The sequence below is a fragment of the Aotus nancymaae genome, unplaced genomic scaffold, assembly GCF_030222135.1.
Source record: "Aotus nancymaae isolate 86718 unplaced genomic scaffold, 86718_ANA_hifiasm-v0.15.2.pri h1tg000014l, whole genome shotgun sequence".
In the NCBI taxonomy this organism is placed as follows: Eukaryota; Metazoa; Chordata; class Mammalia; order Primates; family Aotidae; genus Aotus; species Aotus nancymaae.
In genome coordinates this window covers 59,527,966-59,551,323 of record NW_026988425.1, presented here as the reverse complement: position 1 = coordinate 59,551,323, position 23,358 = coordinate 59,527,966, and the positions used below count along the sequence as shown (strand labels likewise).

The window sequence follows — 23,358 nt, the reverse complement described above, 5'->3', positions numbered from 1 at the left end:
TGATTTTCTGTTCTTGTGTCAGTTTACTGAGAATGATGGTTTCCAGATTCATCCAAGTCCCTACAAAGGACACAAACTCATCGTTTTTGATGGCTGCATAGTATTCCATGGTGTATATGTGCCACATTTTCCTTTTCTAGTTTATCGTCGATGGGCATTTGGGTTGGTTTCAGGTCTTTGCGATTGTAAGCAGGGCTGTAATTAACATACATGTGCACATGTCTTTATAATAGAATGATTTATAATCCTTTGGATATATACCCAGTAATGGGATTGCTGGGTCAAATGGAATTTCTATTTCTGGGTCCTTGAGGAATCACCACACTGTCTTCCACAATGGTTGAACTAATTTACACTCCCACCAGCAGTGTAAAAGTGTTCCTATTTCTCCACATCCTCTCCAACATCTGTTGTCTCCAGATTTTTTAATGATTGCCATTCTAACCGGTGTGAGGTGATATCTCAATGTGGTTTTGATTTGCATGTCCCTAATAATCCATGATGATCAGCATATTTTCATATGTTTGTTGGCTTCATATATGTCTTCTTTTGAAAAGTGTCTGTTGATATCCTTCTCCCACCTTTGAATAGATTTGTTTGTTTTTTTCTTGTAAATCTGTTTGAGTTCTTTGTAGATTCTGAATATTAGCCCTTTGCCAGATGGGTAGATTGCAAAAATTTTTTCCCATTCTGTTGGTTGCCGGTTCACTCTAACGATTGTTTCTTTTGCTGTACAGAAGCTGTAGAGTTTAGTTAGATCCCAATTGTCTATTTTGGCTTTTGTTGCCAATGCTTTTGGTGTTTTCATCATGAAGTCCTTGCCAATGCCTATGTCCTGAATGGTTTTTCTTCTATGGTGTTTATGGTGTTAAGTCTTATGTTTAAGTCTTTAATCCATCTGGAGTTAATTTTAGTGTAAAGTGTCAGGAAGGGGTCCAGTTTCTGCTTTCTGCACATGGCTTGCCAGTTTTCCCAACACCATTTATTAAACAGGGAATCCTTCCCCGATTGCTTGTTTCTGTGAGGTTTGTCAAAGATTAGATGGTTGTAGAAGTGTGGTGTTGCCTCCAAGGCCTCTGTTCTGTTCCATTGCTCTATATCTCTGTTTTGGTACCAGTACCATGCTGTTTTGATTATTGTAGCTTTGTAGTATAGTTTGAAATGAGGTAGCATGTTGCCTCCGGGTTTGTTCTTTTTGCTTAGCATTGTCTTGGCTATGTGGGCTCTCTTTTGGTTCCATATGAAGTTTAAGATGGTTTTTTTCCAGTTCTGTGAAGAAGGTCATAGGAAACTCGATGGAGATAGCGTTGAATCTATAAATTACTTTGGGCAGTATGGCCATTTTCACGATATTGATTCCTCCTAACCAGGAGCATGGAGTGTTTCTCCATTTGTTTGTGTTGTCTCATTTCTTTGAGCAGTGGTTTGTAGTTCTCTTTAAAGAGGTCCTTTACATCCTTTGTTAGTTGTATTCCTAGGCATTTTATTTTCTTTGTAGCAATTGTGAATGGAAGTTCACTCATGATTTGGCTCTCTGTTAGACTGTTATTGGTGTATAGAAATGCTTGTGATTTTTGCACATTGATTTTGTATCCTGAGACTTTGCTTAAGTTGCTTATCAGTTTAAGGATATTTTGGGCTGAGATGATAGGGTCTTCTAAATATACAATCATGTCATCTGCAAATAGAGACAATCTGACTTCCTCTTTTTCTAATTGAATACGCTTTATTTTTTTTTCTTGCCTAATTGCTCTGGCTAGAACTTCCAATAGTATATTGAATAGGAGTGGTGACAGAGGTCATTCTTGTCTAGTGCCAGATTTCAAAGGGAATGCTTCCAGTTTTTGCCCATTCAGTATGATATTGGCTGTAGGTTTGTCATAAATAGCTTTTATTATTTTGAGATATGTTCCTTCAATACCTAGTTTATTGAGAGTTTTTAGCATAAAGGCTGTTGAATTTTGTCGAAGGCCTTCTCTGCATCTATTGAGATAATCGTAGTTTTTGTCTATGGTTCTGTTTATATGGTGGATTATGTTTATAGACTTGCATATGTTGAACCAGCCTTGCATTCCTGGAATAAAGCCTTCTTGGTCATGATGGATAAGCTTTTTGATGTAATGTTGCAATCAGTTTGCCAGTATTTTATTGAAAATTTTTGCATCTATGTTCATCATGGATATTGGCTTGAAGTTTACTTTTTTTTGAGTCTCTGCTGGGTTTTGGTATCAGGATGATGTTGGTCTTGTAAAATGATTTTGGAAGGATTCCCTCTTTTTGTATGGTTTGGAATAGTTTCAGAAGGAATGGTACCAGCTCCTCTTTGAACATCTCGTAGAATTCAGCTGGAACCTTTCTGGACCTGGACTTTTTTGGTTGATAGGCTATTAATTGCTGCTTCAACTTCAGTCTTTGTTATTGGTCTGTTCAAGGTTTCAACCTCTTCCTGGTTTAGGCTTGGGAGGGTGCAAGTGTCCAGGAATTTATCCATTTCTTCCAGGTTTACTGGTTTATGTGCATAGAGTTGTTTGTAGTAATCTCTGATTGTAGTTTGTATTTCTGTGGAGTCAGTGGTGATATCCCCTTTATCATTTTTTATTGCATCTGTTTGAATCTTCTCCCTTTTCTTTTTTACTGATCTGGCTAGCGGTGTCTGTTTTGTTGATCTTTTCAAAAAACACCAGCTCCTGGATTTATTGATTTTTTTTGAAGGTTTTTTTTGTGTCTCTATCTCCTTCAGTTCTGCTCTGATCTTAGTTATTTCTTGTCTTCTGCTAGCTTTTGAGTTTTTTTATCTTGCTCCTCTAGCTCTTTCAACTTTGATGATCAGGTGTCGATTTTAGATCTTTCTATTGCTATAAATTTCCCTCTAGACACTGCTTTAAATGTGTCAGAGATTCTGTACATTGTGTCTTTGTTCTCATTGGTTTCGAAGAACATCTTTATTTCTGCCTTCATTTCATTGTTTATCCTGTCGACATTTAGGAGCCAGTTGTTCAGTTTCCATGAAGTTGTGTGGTTCTGAGTTAGTTTCTTAATTCTGAATTCTAATTTGATTGCAGTGTGATCTGAGAGACTGTTTGTTATGATTTCTGTTCTTTTGCATTTGCTGAGGAGTGTTTTACTTCCAATTATGTGGTCAATATTAGATTGTTTGTTATGATTTCTGTTCTTTTGCATTTGCTGAGGAGTGATTTACTTCCAATTATGTGGTCAATATTAGAGTAGGTGCCATGTGGTGCTGAGAAGAATGTATATTCTGTGGATTTGGGGTGGAGAGTTCTGTAAATGTCTATTAGGTTTGCTTGGTTCAGATCTGAGTTCAAGTCCTGGATATCCTTGTTAATTTGCTGTCTCATTGATCTGTCTAATATTGACAGTGGAGTGTTAAAGTCTCCCACTATTATTGTGTGTGAGTCTAAGTCTCTTTGTAGGTCGGAAGAACTTGCTTTATGTACCTGGGTGCTCTTGTATTAGGTATATATATATTTAGGATAGTTAGTTCTTCTTGATGCATTGATCCTTTTTCCATTATGTAATGTCCTTCTTTGTCTCTTTTGATCTTTGTTGGTTTAAAGTCCATTTTATCAGAGACTAGGATTGCAACTCCTGCTTTTTTTTGCTTTCCATTTGCTTGGTAAATCTTCCTCCATCCCTTTATTTTTAGCCTATGTGTGTCCTTGAATGTGAGATGGGTTTCCCAAATACAGCACACCGATGGGTTTTGACTTTTTATCCAATTTGCCAGTTTGTATCTTTTGAATGGGGCATTTAGTCTATTTACATTTAAGGTTAATATTGTTATGTTTGAATTTGATCCTGTCATTTTGATACTAGCTGGTTGTTTTGCCCATTAGTTGATGCAGTTTCTTCATTGTGTCGATGGTCTTTACTATTTGGTATGTTTTTGGAGTGGCTGGTACTGGTTGTTCCTTTCCTTGTTTAGTGCTTCCTTCAGGAGCTCTTGTAAGGCAGGCCTGGTGGTGATGAAATCTCTGAGCAATTTCTTGTCCATAAAGGATTTTATTTCTCCTTCGCTTATGAAGCTTAGTTTGGCTGGATATGATATTCTAGGTTGAAAGTTCTTTTCTTTAAGGATGTTGAATATTGGCCCCACTCTCTTCTGGCTTGTAGGGTTTCTGCTGAGAGATCTGCTGTGAGTCTGATGGTCTTCCCTTTGTGGGTAACCCGACCTTTCTCTCTTGTTGCCCTTAGCATTTTTTCCTTTATTTCAACCCTGGTGAATCTGACAATTAGGTTCCTTGGGGTTGCTCTTCTTGAGGAATATCTTTGCGGTGTTCTCTGTATTTCCTAGAGTTGAATATTGGCCTGCCTTCTAGGTTTGGGAAGTTCTCCTGGATGATATCCCGAATAATGTTTTCCAGCTTGGATTCATTCTCTCTGTCACATTCAAACGTAGATTAGGTCTTTTCACATAATCCCATATTTGTTGGAGGCTTTGTTCATTTCTTTTCAGTCTTTTTTCTCTATTCTTGCCTTCTCATTTTATTTCATTGAGTTGATTTTCAATCTGTGATATCCTTTCTTCTGCTTGTTTGATGCGGGTATTGAAACTTGTATATGCTTCATGAAGTTCTCTTGCTGTGTTTTTCAGCTCCATCAAGTTGTTTATATTCTTCTCTAAGCTGTTTATTCTAGTTAGCATCTCATCTAATCTTTTTTCAAGGTTCTCAGTTTCTTTGCATTGGGTTAGCACATGTTCTTTTAGCTCTGAGAAGTTTGTTATTACTCACCTTTTGAAACCTGTTTCTGTCAATTCATCAGATTCATTTGCCATCCATCTTTGATCCCTAGGTGATGAGGAGTTGTGATCCCTTGGAGAAGGAGAGCCATGCTGGTTTTTGGTGTTTTCATCCTTTTGCACTGTTTTCTTCTCATCTTAGTGGCTTTATCTACCTTTGGTCTTTGTAGTTGGTGACTTTCCGATGGGGTCTCTGAGTGGACGTCCTTTTTGTTGATGTTGAAGCTATTTCTTTCTGCTTCTTAGTTTTCCTTCTAACAGGCCCCTCTGCTGCAGGACTGTTGGAGGTCCACTCCAGATCCCGCTCATCTGGGGATCACGCGCAGTCTGGGGGCTGCAGTACAGCAAGGGTTGCCACTGGTTTCTTCCTCTCCTATCCTCGTCCCAGAAGGGTACTCTCCAGATGTCGGCCTGAGCTCTCCTTTATGAAGTGTCTCTTTAGGTATACAGGGGTCAGGGAGTTGCTTGAGGAGACAGTCTGTTCCTTATAGGAGCTCAAATGCTGTGCTGGGAGCTCCATTGTTCCATGCAGAGCTGCTGGGCAGGTACCTTTAAGTCTGCTGCAGCTGAATTCATAACTGCCTCTTTTCCCAGGTGCTCTGTCCTAGGCAAGTCGGCTTTATTTATAAGTTCTTGTCATGCTGCTGCCTTTTTTTATAGATGCCCTGCCCCTCAGGGAGTAGTCTAGTTACAGTCTGCCAGCAGAGGAGTTGCTGAGCTGCCACAGGCTCTGCCCAGCTGCTGTGTGAACTGCCTCAGTAGTGGCAGACTGTCTCAGCAGTGACGGATGTCCTTCTGCCCACTGAGCTTGACCTTCCTGGGACCAGCTGCGCTTGCTGCGACACTCTCAATCCAGAGTGTTTCATATTGCTTGTTTTGTGGGGCTGGTACCCGCTGAGCCAGATCGCCTGGCTCCCTGTCTCAGTTCCCTCCCTTTCAGTTGAATGGGTGGCTCTGTCTCCCAGGCATTCCAGGTACCAGTCGAAACAGCTGCCCAGACTTGTCTGAGTTTCTGTCCACCCACCTGGCACTGGCAGAAACCACTGCACTGAAAACTTGTGGCACTTTTCAGCCCACAAATCTCCTGGTTTGTGGGCAGTGAAACCTTGTTTGGAAATGCAGTGAGCACTCACCCTCTGCACTGTTCTTGCTGGGAATTGCACTCTGGAGTTGTTCCTATTCAGTCATCTTGGATCCTCAAGCAGGTGAGGTATGTTTCTTGCAGGCAATATATATATTGGGTCTTTTATTTTTTTAAATCCATTTAGCCAGTTTAAATCTTTTCAATGGGGGATTTAATCCATTTACATTCAAGGTTACTATTAATAGTGACTTATTCTTGTCATTTTCTTGATCGTTTTCCAGTTATTTTATTTATCATTTGCTCCTTCCATCTTCTCTTATTGTTGACTTTTGCCATTGGGTGGTTTTCTGTAGTGCTGAGGTTTGATTCCTTTCTCTTCATTCTTTGTATAGATGCTTGACCAGTGAGTTTTATAATTCCACATGTTTTCATAATGGTGGTTATTATTTTTTGATTTCCAGATGTGAGACTTCTCTGAGCACGTTTTGTAAGGCCAGGCTAGTGATAATAAAGTTCCTCAGTTTTTGCTTGTCTGTGAAATATTTTTTTCTTTTTAAATTTCTGAAGGATAGCTTTGCTGGGCATAATATTCTTTGGTGGCTTGTTTGTTTTTTTTCTTCTTTCAGTGCTTTAAACATACCATCTCATTCTCTCCTGGCCTGTAAGGTTTCTGCTGAAAAATTAGCTGTTAGTCTAATGGTGATTTGTGTATATAAGACTTGACACTTTTCTCTTGTTGCTTTTAAAATTCTTTGCTTTGACTTTTGACAATTCGACTATATGTGCCTTGGAGAGGACTGTTTGGAGTGAATCCATTTAGAGTTATTCGAGCTTTCTGGACTCTTCCAAGACTTTTGAAGTCCATCTCTCTCCCAAATCTTTGGATGTTTTCTGTTATTATTTAATAAAATATGATTTCCTCACTTTTTTTCCTTTTCTTCCCCTTCTGGAAGCTCATAATACAAACTTTTGTTAACTTACTGTTTTCCTATAAATGCTGTAGGCTTTTTTCATTCTTTTTTCTTTCTTTTCTTTGTCTTCCTGTGTTAGTTCAAAAGACCTGTCTTTCTGTTTGGAAGCTCTTTCATCTGTCTGGTCTAGACTGTTGTTGAATGTCTTCATTGTAGTTATTTCCTTCATTTAATTCTTCTATTCTAGTATTTATCTTTTCTTCTCTTTTTATTTGATATTTATCTCTATTGAATTTATCAATTAAATCATTAATTGTTCTGATTTCATTGAATTGTCTATATTATATCTCACTTTCCTTAAGATTATGTTTTTGCATTCTTTTTTTTGGTGTTTCATGTATTTCCTTATAATTTGGTTTCTGTTACTGAAGAATTGGGAGTTACATTCTTTTTCCTTTTTTTTTTGACGATTGACGTGTTCCCATATTTATTTCTACACAGCTGGTAGAAAAACTACCTCTTCTAATTTTATGGAGTAGGTTTCATAGGGAAAGATTAATCCATATAAGTGGGTCATGGGGTGTCAGTTTGGTGGGATCTGTTGGCCTTGGTTCTAGGTAGACACAGTAGTATTGTCTGTGTGTCGTTTCTTCATCTGTAATTCACACTAGTGGTATTTGTGAATTTCTCAGTGACCTAGGCTGAGAGAGTTTGTTTTGATGGTGGCATAGCTTTGCCAGGGGTGGGCTTGCTGAGCTATTTCTCATGTCAGAAATGTGTGCACATGGTGGGTTGGCTAGCTTGTGGTCTAACTTACTAGGGTTAGGGCCATCGTGCTGTTACTCTGATTGGAAACACAGACATGCAGTTACTTAGACAGCCTTGGGGTGTGCCTGCCAAGAGTGGCTTGGAGGGCTATTTCTCAGGTCCAGGACATGAGTGCACAGCTGCTTGGCTGGCATGGGGACGTGTCTGCCAGGGTTGGCCCACAGGGCTATTTCTCAGGCCTGTGACACAGGCACATAAGGATGCTCAGCTGGCCTGGTGGCATGTCTGCTTGGCAGACTACAGGCTGTTTCTCTTGCCTCGGACACAGCTGCATAGCTCCTTGGTTAGCCTAGGGTTGGGTTTGCCAGGGGTAGCCTATGCAGCTGTTTCTTAGGCCTGGGATGTGGTCACATGACTTCTTGGCTGACCTGGGTGTATGTCTGCTGCAGGTAGTCCAGGGGGGTATATGTCTTGCTCTGGGCTCAAGCACACAGCTGCTTGGCCAGCTGGGAGGGTGTGTCTTTCAGGGGCAGCCCATGGGTTGCTTCTCAGGCTTGAGATTCAGGCACAGGGCTGCTTGGCTGGCCTGGGGTCATGTCTGCTGGTGGTGGAAGATAATGCTATATTTTGGAGATCTTAAAATGCAACTTAATCATGTGTTTTGGTCAGTTTGGATCACAGGCCTAAGTTTGGGGGCTGCTACCACCTGTGGGTTGGTAAGGATTTAGTAGTGACAAAATTTTGTAAAGGATGTTGAGAGTAAGCATTGGGAATTCCTTTTCCTCAATCTCTTCTTTCTTCAATTTGTATTGCTACAAGAAAAGTCCTAAAAGTATACCAATTATATCTTTGGGATAAAGCAAGACTTCTTGTATTATTTTTCTTTGTAATTTTTCCTGAAGTGGCTAGGATCTGGAGGAAAATAAGGCAAACCCACGGTATGGCAGAGAAGAGTTGATGGGATATAGAGTGAATGTGATACAAAATAAAAATGAGAAAGTTAGGTAAAAGAAAGAAAGGGGGTGTGAAGTTAGTGAAGATTATTATCACAGCATGCAGTTAAAAATGATATTTAAAGATAAGATGGGAGAAGACTGAGAGTTATATCGAGGAATTGAAATAAGCTGGTTCATATTTGGCCTACTTTGAAAGACAATGGCTTAAGCATAGTAAAGCTTGAATTACATGCTTTCTCAAGATTCTTTATATTTGTAAGAAATATGGGACTGACAGCACAGAGAATAGTTTGTGTTTATCATCAGAGACAGGCATAGCTGAAAGACTTTCTGATTAAATGTTCTTTGTACAGAAATGTATATATGTGTGTATATTCTCCCTACTCTTCCACCTCTCCCTTGGATATGCAGTGTTATCCTTCCAGATTCATCTCTATGTATAAACTCAATCTGTGTATATACTCATACTTTGAAAAAATCCTTTCCTACTATACAAACTGTTTTCTAAGTTGCTTTTGTCTATAAGAAGAACAAATCTGGTTTAGCATTCAATGTTTCAGCCTCTCTGAAATTCTTATAGTTCTTTAGATATGCCATACACTTTCTAGACTTTGTTCCTTTGACTATTCTGTTCTCTGCTTGGAATCCTTTTCCTTTTTTTTTTTTTGAGACAGAGTCTCACTCTGTCGCCCAGGCTGGAGTGCAGTGGTGCGATCTCGGCTCACTGCAGCCTCCGCCTCATGGATTCAAGTGATTCTCCTGACTCAGCTTCTTGAGTAGCTGGGATTACAGGCACACACCACCATGCCCAGCTAATTTTTTGTTTTTTTAGTAGAGACAGAGTTTCACCATGTTGGCCAGGCTGGTCTCAAACTCCTGACCTCGTGATCCACCCATCTCAGCCTCCCAAAGTGCTGGGATTACAGGTGTGAGCCACCATGCCTGACCTATTTTTCTTTTTTTATCTGCCATAATCTTTAAGACCTGTTTTAGATGTATATCCGATATGAATCTGTTTCCTAGTTTTCAATGTATATTCACTCTTTTGTCTCTATATTTTGTATATAAATAGGTTATGGCACAAGTGATAATCCCGAAGTGCTGGGATTACAGGCATGAGCCACCGCTCCCGGCCTCTTTTGTTCTTTAACAAGAACCTGTGCTAGAGTTAAAGCAATTCCAAATAGTGCTTGTAGCTCAGAAGTATGAAATACAGTCTGTGGCTGTAACAAAACCATATTCCTGCAGGTTCAAAGGAAACTGAAAATAAGAAGCCACCTATTTGCTTTTTGCAGTAGTAGCAATTTGCAGATAAGCTACTCCAGCTTCAAAACAGCATGGTAGATGGTTTTATGGAATTTGGGATTACAAAAATCCACTTTAACCTTTCTTTCTAACTGGCAGGTGTTCTACTGGCTTGCAGCCAGAGGCTGTGAATATAGTGCTGCCTGTTGTGTCCCTCAGCACTGTGGCGTGCCGAAAATGCCGACACTCCAGCTAACTGCTCGTAATTGCATTGATTGTGGTCTGACATCAGAGCTCCAGGAGAGAGATGTGACGAATATAGAAAAATATTTTACAAATTTGATCAGATTACAAATTTTATCTCTTTTTTTTTTCTCCATAGATACGATATCTGCACTTATAAAAATAAGCCGTGTGGAACACTGGGTAAGTTGTTTTGTTTTGTTTTTTAAATAAAGGTTGAAAGGTTCAGATTGTCTTTTTGAACCAATGACTTTAATCTTTAATATTAATTTGGCCATTTTTCATTCTGTGCATCTGAAATTCCTATAACCTGTTATACTCAGCCTTCATGGACATGTCATTTACTAGGAAACAAGTATTTATTGCTATCATAAATATTATATAAATGTCACTGGCTTTTTTGATAACTGGAATGATTATTAAAATTAACAGAATATGATTCAAAATCATTAAGGAATTATAAATTGAAGTTATCACTCATTTTCATATAATCCATCTCTGTAATGTATTTTCTAAAAATGCCAAGACTGTGAGAGCAAATGAAAGCAGTTAACATTTTGAAATCTTAGGCTAGGAAAGGAAAGGAAAACAACAACAACAACAACTAGGGATATGTAATGAGGAGGCATCAGGAACAATACTTCTTCTGGTACAGTTTTGTGGAAAGAGTATAACCCTCATAATTAAGATATTATTGGAAATTTCTACTACCCAAACAACAACAAAAAATAATCTTATAAAATATTATAGCAACAGGTGAAGAGAGAGGACAAGATTATCTTTCTTGTGCTCCCTAAGGATCATTTGTCTTTTTAAAAGCGTTTCTGTAATATTCTGGAATTTTAAAAAATTACACCCTGTTATAGAACATAATTTCATAGTTAACTGTAAATACAAATGGGCAAAAAGGGTAGCTCTCCAGTAGTCTAAATTTTTAAGCAACTAGAGTTATTTTAAAGGGCAGAAGCTTTTTTTCTACCACAAATTTTTTAATATCGTAGAGACTTTTTACAGACTCAGAAGTTCAACGACTGAAGATGAATTCTCTAGTTTCTCTCTGACAAGTCTCAATTTTCTTTTCTGTAAAAGAATACTTATGAAATTGATTCCTATGCTCCTCATAATCATTTTGGGTAGATCAAAATAAAGTAGATGTAGGAGGAAAAGTGTTTTCTAACTTCCTGGAAGTTCAGTGAAACATCTCTTCAGAAACTAAAACATCTCTTGATAATTTTACCTGACTTCCCAGGCTTCTCCTACCCATTTCCCTTAGGATTTATGGCTGAAGAAGAAATCTCAATTAGCCAATGCTGAATATTAATTATGGAGAAGCTTGCTAGTTAAAAAGCATAATGCAGACAGAGCTCTCTCTGCTGAGAAAGTTGACATCAAAATTAGTTACTTTGCAGTGTTTAAAGCTAACAAGACCATCATAATCCAAGAAAGGAGACTCTGAACTGGAAACTAACAACTGGCTTTGACAGTTTCAGTGCATTAACTTTTACAGTGTATTTAAGCTCTTTGTTCCTCAATTTTCTTATCTATAATGTAGGAGTAATGTTTGCCCTTATGCTACGTGGACATTGTTAAAATCATTTAAGGAAAAAATTGTAGATGTATTTAGTAAAGAAGTAGTATAAAAATGAACTGGTATTATTTAATGTAGAAATTGCCTATACTTTTGAACTTACCCCCCCATATTTACTGTACACAGATTCTCTAAGTGTTTATTAAGTGTTCAATCAATTTTAGTTATAATAGATACCAGACCTCAAATCAGGTGCACGTATTAGTTAGAGCTAGCATTTTTCTAGTATATCTATATTTGAAGAAATGGTTGTATATATGTGTGTATTTGTCTCTCTCTAAATATATATATATCCTCTCTATATATACACATATATATAAATTTATATAATTATATATATATTCTGAGAGACAGAAATACACACATATATTGTATATATGTGTTATCTATCACTAGCATTTATAACTCTGTGAGGCAGAAATCAACTCCCTCCCCAACTCCTGCCCCTCTTGCATAAAACAATAGGAAAAGCAAATGATCTACTGTATATATGTGTGTATTTCTCTCTCTATATATATATACATCCTCTCTCTATGTATGCATATGTATAAATTTATATAATTATATGTATATTCTGCTTTTTGAAGGTAGATTATTTACATCGAGATATGCTCTTCGTTGTATTAGTTTGGTTAAAAGTAATTTGCGGTTTTCACCATTACTTTAAAAATTACTTTTGCACCAATCTAATGACATAAGTAAGACCACTGCCTAGTACTTTTGTTGTCATTATTGGCAAAGATTTGAGGTATTTTCCTATTCTACTACTCATTTTGTTTTTTTAAAAATAATGTATTCTAACCTTGATAGTTTTTTAATTTATAGAATCAGTACATTAATAAGTACATGCCAATGCACTTTCAAGCTCAATATAAGTTATTTTTCAAATTATAGACTTGTATATGGTTTTTATACTACTTCTTGTAGTGAAAACTGAATGAGCTGCATATATATGTATGTATATGTATGTATATATATATACACGTACACATCTTAACTTCATCTGTGGAAAACATATTATCAGTACAGAATTGACCAAATTACTTTTGAAGTTGTATTCTAGTCACTTTCATATTGGTTTTCATACTGATTTTTCCAGAGTCTCTTGCTTAATAATTCTGATGACCAATTGTAACATGGCTAAATAGGTTTAAGGGTGCAAACTGTGGCCATCAAGCTGAGGAAATCTAAATGACCCAAATAGTAATCAAACAGCTATTAACAGAATCACACATAAGAACTTTGACAGTCTCAATTTTATAGGGATACAGAAAATTGTGGGGGGATGTGAAAATATATTAGCATTTAAAATACTTTCATTTTAGTTAAGATTTGGCTTTATATTTTAATAAGTAGTAATTTCCCAAGTATATTCTTTCTTAAATTGTTGTTTTAGAGGAGATAACAATTTTATATAAGATGGCAGAAATAAATCTGTGCTTGTAAATACACCTTGAGGGGTCCTTGAGAATTCTCAACTGAAAATACAGCCACATGGCACATACCAAAAAGCAACACAACAACAAAACTCAAAAGCTAGCCCATGGAATAATAAATGTTGGGAAATGTAAGAAACATTAATTTGATAATAATTATTCTTAGTAATTATGCTTTTCTTAAAAAAAACCCATACATTTCATAAAGCTCAAAACAGAAACAGTATTCAGAGTAGCTTTGTTCTTCTGATATAATAGGCCACTTTGAACCAAATAACTTGAAGCCAGATAATATACTGCAACTTTTTTTTTTCAAGATTTCAGGTATTTTCCTATTCTACTTCTCATTTTATTTTTCTCAAAATAAAAGTAAAGTTCACTGTATGTGTCTCTCTTTCTTTCAGTGGAGATTAGAAATTACATTCATTAAAATATTTTTAATATTTAAACAGATATTAAATATTAACAAAAAATTGACTGAAACAAAAAAATAAGTTATCCTGCTCTACTTTTTACATTCTCTTTTTCAGGTCCCAATACCTCTAATGAATAGAAAGGCAGCTCAGTGTTATCACTAGCATTTATAACACTGTTAGGCAGAAATCAACTCCCTCCCTAACTCCTGTCCCTCTCGCATAAAACAGTAGGAAAAGCAAACAATCTATTAGCAAATCCAGCACTAATCTCATCTCTGTTTCAATGTAGCTGTTATGTTAATACTTATATTAGAAAATACAGGGAAACACAACTTCTGGAGCTTTCTTGTCAGTAAAAACATGGATTGAATAGCATTTATTGTTTCTAATTAGTACATCTGGGAAATTATACCTAACACAGAACATTGCTTATTGCATTCAATAAATATTCATTGAATTGAATTGAAATCACTTTTGGTGGGAAAGTGGGTGATGATAGTAGACTACTAACCATAAAAAATGTTTTTCCTGCTTCCCCTTCAACTTCTAAATAACTTTTTGTTTCTATGAGCATGAAGTTTGATTTGGCATCTGTTTCCTTATAAGAGATGACATTTTTGCTTTTGCACAAAAATTCTTTTTTCTAAGCACTGTTTTAAAGTTCTGTAGTATTTCACACAACATAATATTCATTTGAAAGTAAATATTAAAACTTTTGCATACTAAAATCCCCAAGGGAGAATACCTTGAGTAACATAACATTTCACTGGAATCAGCGAATTAACACCATAGTATTTGCTTTATTAGTAAAACTCTAATGCATTGAAGTAGGGGATAGGCGAGAGGAAAAATGACACTGAATGTGTGAATGACTTTCCTCCTATTAAAATACTCAAAGAAATTGTTGCATCACTGTCAGGATTAATTTCAGAAGATTTTTTAAAAATGCAAAAACCTCCCATCTTTAACAGTTCTCCTTTGGAATCATTCATTTTATTTTTAATAAAAATATCACTTAAAAAATCATTTGGGATTCCCCCTTTTTTTGGTAACTAGAAAGTTGCTTGTATATTTTTATGAACCCACTAAACTTAAACAGATCTCTTTAGAAAAATAATGTGAATATATTTTGCTTTCTACAGCCTGAAGAATGTTAAAATAGAAATGCTTTCTTGAATTCCCTCTTCTGGCTCAAGTTACTAGGTGGTCCCAAGTTACCAGAAGTAAAATTTATAAATCTAACCCCTAGTCTAGACATTTTCCAGCACTGACTGCAGTTCAAAAAATATTAATGTCTAGCCGGCAAAGTGAAATTCCCCCCAGTGATTTTGCAAATGACTAGAAAGTTAACCTTTTGCCAACAGCTCCTTCTGTGCATGGAGGTTATTAAAAAGAATCCAGGCATTTATAAGTATGGGCTTTTAAAGACTGAAACACCTTGGCTTGACCCTTTATGTCTCTTTCTGTTTATTCAGGCTTGGCCTCTGTGGCTGGAATGTGTGAGCCTGAAAGGAGCTGCAGCATTAATGAAGACATTGGCCTGGGTTCAGCTTTTACCATTGCACACGAGATTGGTCACAAGTGAGTGAGTTTAAGAAAATCAAAATAAATTTTAGAACTCCACTCTTGAGCAACTTGTAACTACTGTGTGGAAAGGCTGTGCTGAACCTTGTTTTACTGCCTTTTGTCTGATTCCAATAGAGGATGTTATTATTTTGGGTATTGCTATAAGTCATCTTAAGAACTGGAGACTTGTTAGATAATCTTTGTTATTCAATGTAGTATCCTCAGTGGTGAATGGACCACATTTAAGTTTTTTTCAGTCTCCTCAATACCTGTTTTCTTTAAAGTCCAGTTTTCTTTTCCTCAAGTGACAATACATATACATTTTAAAATCATTGACACAACTACCATAAAATGTACTTTTAGTTTTCACTCTTCATATAGCTGTCAGCATCCCTTTTCTAGGTATAAAGTTTGTGCGGACATTGTTATGTAACTTGTATTTTCAGGTGCATTTGTATGTCATTGAAAAAAAAAATGCAAGAAGTACATGATACCATCCTCCTTTCCTTCTAGGAGGACCTGAAGGTTTTAATATTTATTTTAAGTGAACCTGTGCCAAAGGAAAAACTATCTTATGCACCCTGTCCCCCACCCATGGCAATGAATACCCTTTTAAATTTTAAACAACAGTCAATAGTAATATGAAAGCCTGCTCATGTGGAGGGAGAGAAGCTTGATAACACTTTTTTAAAAAATTTCAACATTTATGTTCCTAAGATGAGAGATGACTTGCCTCAATTGATTAATTTCTAAACTGATTCTGATGCTCTCATAAAGGTAAAAACTAAGCAAAAGAGCTTCCAATTTACTAACAGGAATTTTTTTTAGCAGGAAAGCTCTTTTCTTCTAAAACAGAAAATGTTAACATTCAGCAAATGATTAATTATATCTGCTAACAAAAAAATGAAAGAAAACTTTAAAAGGTTAGTCAAGCATTTTTAGCTAAACCAAGCAGCTTACTAGCAAGAACTCCTGACATTTGTACAATTTAAGTTTTATAATCTGCTTTTTTAGTGGCGAGATAGATGGGGGAAAAAGAACAAATAAAAATGAATGTTTATTATATACTTGCCTCAGAAGTTATTCCTAAGGTAAATCTATTGTTCAGCTTTTTTGTTGTGGTTGAAGTGGAGAGTAAAATTGAATCAGTCGGCTGCATTATTTTAAAATTGCAATCAAATTTTCCCAAACTGATATAGATTTTGGTGTAAATTTAAATGAACAGCAAGTTTCAAACCTGGCTTGATTCAGACACAGGAAAAGTCAGTATTACACTCTTAATGAAGTTTTAAAAATACTGGTATTCTACTTTCCATTGTAATAAACAGCAGGTGAATAAAAGGAAAAAGCCCTCTTAACCAAGCAGTTTATCTTTAATTCACTTAAAAATCTGGCTAATTAATGACTGTCATAATCTTATGCAAACAATCTGAACTTAATAGGTTCTGTTAGATTCAGTTAAATTGGAAGGTTAGGAAAAGTAACATACAGTGAGTGAATACCGTGTATACGGAAAGCACTATTATCTCATGTAGTCACAAGTTAGTCAATGTCAATACACACAGTTCATGTTCCATTCTTGTGTGTATGTACTTAAATAGCTGAGGTGAGGATTTATCTTTAAGATTTAAGAGATTTAGAGGGGACAACCATCCAAACTATCTACATACTGTTTTTTTCAATATGTCAAATTATTATTTGGTCAGTTAGGGAAAATTTCTTTGATAGATGAAGATCTGTTTACTTACTTTTAAGATCTTAGGGTTTAGGCTTCAGGAACTTAGGTCAACTCTGGCACAATTCATCATTAAAATACTGTGATCTCTCTTCTTCCTGAACCAAAGCAGTAGCCATGGTAAATATATCAAATATGTTTTCAGATGAAGTATACTGATTTTTTGTGACTTGTATCCTTTAGGAGAGTGGATGTTAAGGGATGTGATGATATTGGCAGATTCATTATGGTGAAGAATATTTGACCATAAATTACTGAGAGGAGCCCCTACTAGGTTGTGTGAATATTTTCTCCCTTTCTTTAAATTGTTTAGAATATGGTTTTGTACCCAGTGTATACTTGTGTAGGGATATAATATCTATTTTAAAGAGCTGTGAGATAACATTTTCTTTGGCTAAGCCTTAGTGACCACTTTTATTTCTCTCCATCCTTTTGTGAAAACAAGAAATTAGTTTCTTTGTCAAATGAAAAGTTGAGGTTTATACTATATTTAAATGGCATGTCTAGGTTTAATATAGGCTGTAAGCCAAAAGCACCTAATGAAACCTTACAGGAAAGAATGCTCTTTGAAAGATTTTAAAAATTAATTATGTAGTTGCCATGGATTTTATAAGTTGAAAAGTCTATGATATCAAAGAGGGGTAGCAAGAATTCAGCCAGGCATGTAGTATATTGAGAAAGCTATCTAGTGTATCTAAACTGCACAAAAACAGATAATCTAACAAGAGGTCTTAAAAATACTCACTTTTTGGTTGTGAATGCATATTGAAATATATGAGACTGAAGTAACAGGATGTCCAGGATTTTCTTTTAAAAGAAAGGGAAAAAAAGACAGAGAAAACAAGATAGCAACATCTTGAATTTTGTTATCTCGATGATGTGTTTATGGCAGTTCATTATGCCACTGTTCCTACTATTGTATATGTCTGATTTTTTTCGACAAAATGAGTTCTAAGATAATACATTGTTTACATGTGGCTTAACTCATTTATTAATCATGACTGAGTGAACTTTTTTTGAATTTTATTTTCTAGACTAGTTTGCTTTCCCATAAGTACATTTTAAAACATTATTTAGATATAATTTACATACATTAAAAATGCACCCATTCTGTTTATGGTTCAGTGAGTTTGGGCAGAGGTGTACAACCATGTCCCACCACCACAATTAAGCTATGAACATTTCCATTACCTGAAAAAGTCCCCCTTACAGTTAATTTCTGTCTTCATTCCCCACTGCTGTCCCCAGACAACCATGAGTCTCCTTTCCATCATTATAGATTAGACTTGCTTTTCTATAGTTTCATTTAAGTGGAATTACTCAGTGGGTACTCTTTTATGTCTAGGTTCTTTCCCTGAGCATAAGGTTTTTGGACAGTCATCATGTTGTTGTGTGTATCAGCAGTTCGCTTTTTTTCTGAATAGTATTCCATATCACATATCATTTTTTGGGTTGTTTTCAGTTTTGTGCTATTATGAATAGAACTGCTGTGCACATCTGTTCACAACTATTTGTACTGACAAATGCTTTCATTTCTCTTGGGTGATCATTTGGTAGCATAGTGTTAGTTTAATGATGTTAGTGATGGTGAGCATCTTTTCATGTGCTTCATATACATCATTCAAATATCTTCTTTGAACTGTCTATTCAAATCCTTTTCCCACTTTAAAATAATGGGTTGTTTTCTTCTTATTGAGTTATATTATAGATAAAAGTCTTTATTATATTTCTGTGTATATATACATATACATTTATATGTGTGTGTATATATATACTATATATATGTACATATAAAGACCTAAGACATATTTATTCATAATATATAACATAAAACATATATAGTTTTTATATATGTATGTATAACATAGTCTCTCCTCATCTGTTGCTTCCTGTTTACTTTTTAAATTATTTCCTTATGAAAAGCAGAAACTTAAAATTTTGATGAAGTCTAACTTAAAATTTTTCTTCTGTGGTTTGTGCTTTTTATGTCCTAAGAAAGCTTTGTGTTTCAAGATTGTGAAGATATTTTCCTGTAGAAGATTTATACTTCAGCTTTTATATTTAGATCTATGATCCATTTCAAGTTATTTTTTATATATAGTAGGAGATATAGGTTGAGGTTAATCTTTTTTCCATGTGAATATCCAATAACTTCAGCACAATTTGCTTTAAAAAATGGGTTGGTTTGTAGTTTTCTTTTAATGCCTTTGTCTAGTTTTGGTATCAGAATAAAGTTTGTCTTATAAAATAGGTTAAGTCACAGCCAACATTATACTGAATGGGCTAAAGCTAGAAGCATTCCCCATGAATACTGGCATAAGACAAAGGTGCCCTCTCTCACCACTTCTGTTCAGCATATGTTGGAAGTTCTGGCCAGGGCAATCAGGCAAGAGAAAGAAATAAAGGGCATTTGAATAGGAAGAGAGGAAGTCAAACTATTCCTCTTTGCAGATGACATGATCCTATATCTAGAAAACCCCATTATCTCAGCCCAGAAGTTTCTTAAGCTAATAAACAACTTCAGCACACTCTTAGGATACAAAATCAATGTGTAAAAATCACTAGTATTCCTATAGACTAACAACAGTTAAGCCAAGAGCCAAATCAGGAATGAACGTTCATTCACAATTGCCACAAAATAAATAAAATACCCTGGAATACAGCTAACTAGTGTGGTGAAGATCTCTCCAAAAAAAAAAAAAAAACTACAAACCACTGCTCAAAGAAATCAGAGATGACACAGACTAATGAAAAACATTTCATGCTCATGGATAGGAAGAATCAATAACATGAAAATGGCCATACTGCCCAAAGCAATTTACAGATTCAGTGCTATTCCCATTAAGCTACCATTGATATTCTCCACAGAACTAGAAAAAACTGTTTAAAAATTTATATGGAACCAAAAAGGAGCCTAAATAAAGAGCCAAGGCAATCCTAAGTGAAAAGAACAAAGCTGAAGGCATCATGCTATTTGGCTTCAAACTATACTACAGGGATACAGTAACCAAAACAGCATGGTACTGGTACAAGAACAGACACATAGACCAATGGAACAGAATAGAGAACTCAGAAATAAGGCTGCACGTCTACAACTATTGGATTTCAACAAACCTGATGAAAACAAGCAATGGGGAAAGGATTCTCTATTCAATAAATGCTGCTGGGATAACTGACTAGCCACATATGTAGAAGACTGAAACTGGACCCCTTCTGTACACCATATACAAAAATTAACTCAAGATGGATTGAAGACTAAAATGTAAAACCCAAAACTATAAATACTCTGAAAGACAACCTAGGCAATACAATTCAGGACATAGACGTGCAAAAATTTCATGAAGATGCCAAAAGCAATTGCAACAAAAGCAAAAATTGACAAATGGGATCTAATTAAACCAAAGAACTCTGTACAGCAAAAGAAACTACCAGCAGAGCAAACAGGCAATGTACAGAATGGGAGAAAATTTTTGCAGGCTATATATGTGACAAAGGTCTAATATCCAGTATATGTAAGGAACTTAAACAAATTTACAAGAAAAATAAAAACATTAAAAAGTGGGCGAAGGACATGAATAGACACTTCAAACAAAATATACATGCAGCCAAAAATCCTATTAAAAAAAGCTTATCATTACTGATGATTAGAGAATGCAAATCAAAACCACAATGAGACACCATCTCAACTAGTCAGAATGACTGTTGTTAAAATGTCAAAAATAACAGATGCTGGCAAGGTTGTGGAGAAAAAGGAATGCTTATACACTGTTGGTAAGGGTGTAAATTAGTTAAGCCATTGTAGGAGACAGTGTGGCAATTCCTCAAAGATCTAAAGACAGAAATACCATTTGACCCAGCAATCCCATTGCTAGGTGTATACTCAAAGGAATGTAAATTATTCCATTACAAAGACAAATGCACTTTTATGTTCATATACAGCACTATTCACAATAGCAAAGAGATGAAATTAACCTAAATGCCCATCAATAACAGACTGGTTAAAGAAAATGTGGTACATGTACACCATAGAATACTATGCAGCTATAAAACAGAATGAGATTATGTCCTTTGCAGGGACATGGATGGACATGGAGGCCATTATTCTTAGCAAACATAGGAACAGAAAACCAAGTACTGCATGTTCTCACTTATAAGTGGGAGCTAAATTATCAGAACACATGGACACATAGAGGGGAACAATAGACACAGGGGCCTTTGGAAGTTTGAGGATGGGAAGACAGAGAGGATCAAGAAAAACCACTAATGGTTACAAGGCTTAATACCTGATATATTAGTCAGGGAAATAACCTATACAGCAGACCCCCTCATGATACAAATTTACCTGTGTAACAAACTGGCACTTGTACCCATGAACTTAAAATAAATGTAAAAACGAGAGAGAGAGAGAGAAAATAAAATAAAATGGGTTAAGTTTTCAATTTTTTGGAAGAGTTTGTATATTTAATGTTATTTTTTCTTTAAATGTTTGTTAGAATTCATCAATGAAGTCATTGGAGCCTAGAATTTTTAATGTGGGAAGATTTTTAATTAAAAATTTAATGTCCTTATTAGATATAGGATAACATTTTCTAAATCTTTTGAGTCTTTCTTTTGTAAGTATGTCTTTCAAGTATTACTCAATTTCAGCTGAATTGTCAAATTTATTAACATTTGTGATGTGCTCTTACTGTTTTTAATGCCTGTAAATTATTATATTCCCTCATTTATTCTTGATATGTATAATTTGTGTTTTCTCCCTGTTTTCTTGATCAGTCTAGCTATAGGTTTATTGATTTTATTTATTTACTTACTTTTGAAATATCTTTTGGTGGCCAGGCATGGTAGCTCACGCCTATAATCCCAGCACTTTGGGAGGTCGAGGTGGGCAGATCACCTGAGATTGGGAGTTCAAGACCAGCCTGATCAACATGGAGAAACCCTGTCTCTGCTAAAAATACAAAATTAGCCAGGTGTGGTGGTACATGCCTGTAATCCCAGCTACTTGGGAGGCTGAGGCAGGAGGATCTCTTGAACCCAGAAGGTGGAGGATGTGGTAGCCAAGATCTCGCCATTGCACTCCAGCCTGGGTAACAAGAGCAAAACTCCGTCTCAAAAACAAAACAAAACAAAACAAAACAAAAACCTTTTGGTTTCATTGATATTCTGTATTGTTTGCTCCCTTCCTTCCTTTCTTCCTTCCTTCCTTCCTTCCTTCCTTCCTTCCTTCCTCCCTCTCTCCTTCCCTCCCTCCCTCCCTCCCTTCCTTCTTCCTCCCTCCCTTCCTTCCTCCCTCCTCTTTTTGTTTTTGAGACAGGGTCTTGCTCTGTCACCCAGGCTGGAGTGCAGTGGCACAATCTCAGCTCACTATATCCTCATGACACCACACCCGGCTAAATTTTGTATTTTTGTATTTTGCATATATTGGTAGATACAGGGTTTCAACATGTTGCCCAGGCTGGTCTCCAACTCCTAAGCTCAAGCAGTCCTTCCACGTCAGCCTCTCAAAGTGCTGGGATTACAGGCCCAAGCCACCACACCTGGCCTGTTTGCTCATTTTCTGTTTCATTGTCTACTCCTTATAATTTCCTTCCTAGTAATTACTTTGGGTTTAATTTGTCCTTTATTTAAAAACCTTTTTAAGACAGAAGTTTGAATCATTGATTTTGGACCTCCCTTCTTTCATAAAATTAGCACTACAGCTATAAACTTATTTGTAGGCCCTCCGTTAGCAGCATTTCACAAATTTTATTATACTGTATTTTTATTTTCATTCAGTTAAAATTTTTTTGTGTGTGATTTCTTCTTGGATTATGATTAGATAACATATCTGATTTTAATCTTTCTAATATTAAAATATGCCTCATGGTCTATCATATGCTCTACCTTGTGTCTCACATTCTTATTTTTATTTTTTGTGCTTACATAGTAGGTATATATATTTATGGGGTATATGAGATGTTTTGATATCAGGCATGCAATTTGTAATATGGAGAATGGGGTATCCAGTCCCTTAAGCATTTATCCTTTGTATTATGAACAATCCAATTATATTATTCTAGTTATTTTAAAATGTACAATTAAATTATTATTGATTATAGCCACCCCACTGTGCTATCAGATAGTATGTTTTGTTCATTCTATTTTTTTGGTGCCCATTAACCATCCCTACTTCCTACCATCATCCCCCCTACCCTCCCCAACTACCCTCCCAGCCTCTGGCAACCATCACTCTACTCTCTATGTCCATAAGTTCAATTGTTTTGATTTTTAGCTCCCACAAATAAGTGAAAACAGGCAAAGAGAGAAAACATGTCTCTCTGTACCTGGCTTATTTCGCTTAACATAATGATCTTGAGTCCCATCCATGTTGTTGCAAATGACAGGATCTCATTCTTTCTTATCACTGAACAGTACTCCATTATGTATATGTACCAGATTTTCTTTCTTTATTCTTCTGTTGATGGACACTTATGTTGCTTCCAAACTGGCTATTGTGGATAGTACTGGAATAAACATGGGAGTGCAGATATCTCTTTGATAACATGATTTCCTTTCTTTTGAGTATATACCTAGCAGAGGGATTGCTGGATCATATGGTTGTATTAATTTGCATTCCCATCAACAGTGTATAAGGATTCCCTTTTCTCC

The 23,358-nt window shown here is 35.9% G+C and overlaps 1 protein-coding gene across 1 annotated transcript in view; it reads left to right on the top strand.

Annotated features, from left to right (window-relative positions):
• The window catches only part of ADAMTS6 (ADAM metallopeptidase with thrombospondin type 1 motif 6), a 328,680-nt gene that overhangs the window by 141,983 nt on the left and 163,339 nt on the right, over nucleotides 1–23,358 (top strand). Inside the window, exons 8-9 of the mRNA XM_012462273.2 lie at nucleotides 10,109–10,152; nucleotides 14,885–14,990. Coding sequence (XP_012317696.2) covers nucleotides 10,109–10,152; nucleotides 14,885–14,990 — 150 coding nt within the window. The remainder of the gene's footprint in view (nucleotides 1–10,108; nucleotides 10,153–14,884; nucleotides 14,991–23,358) is intronic.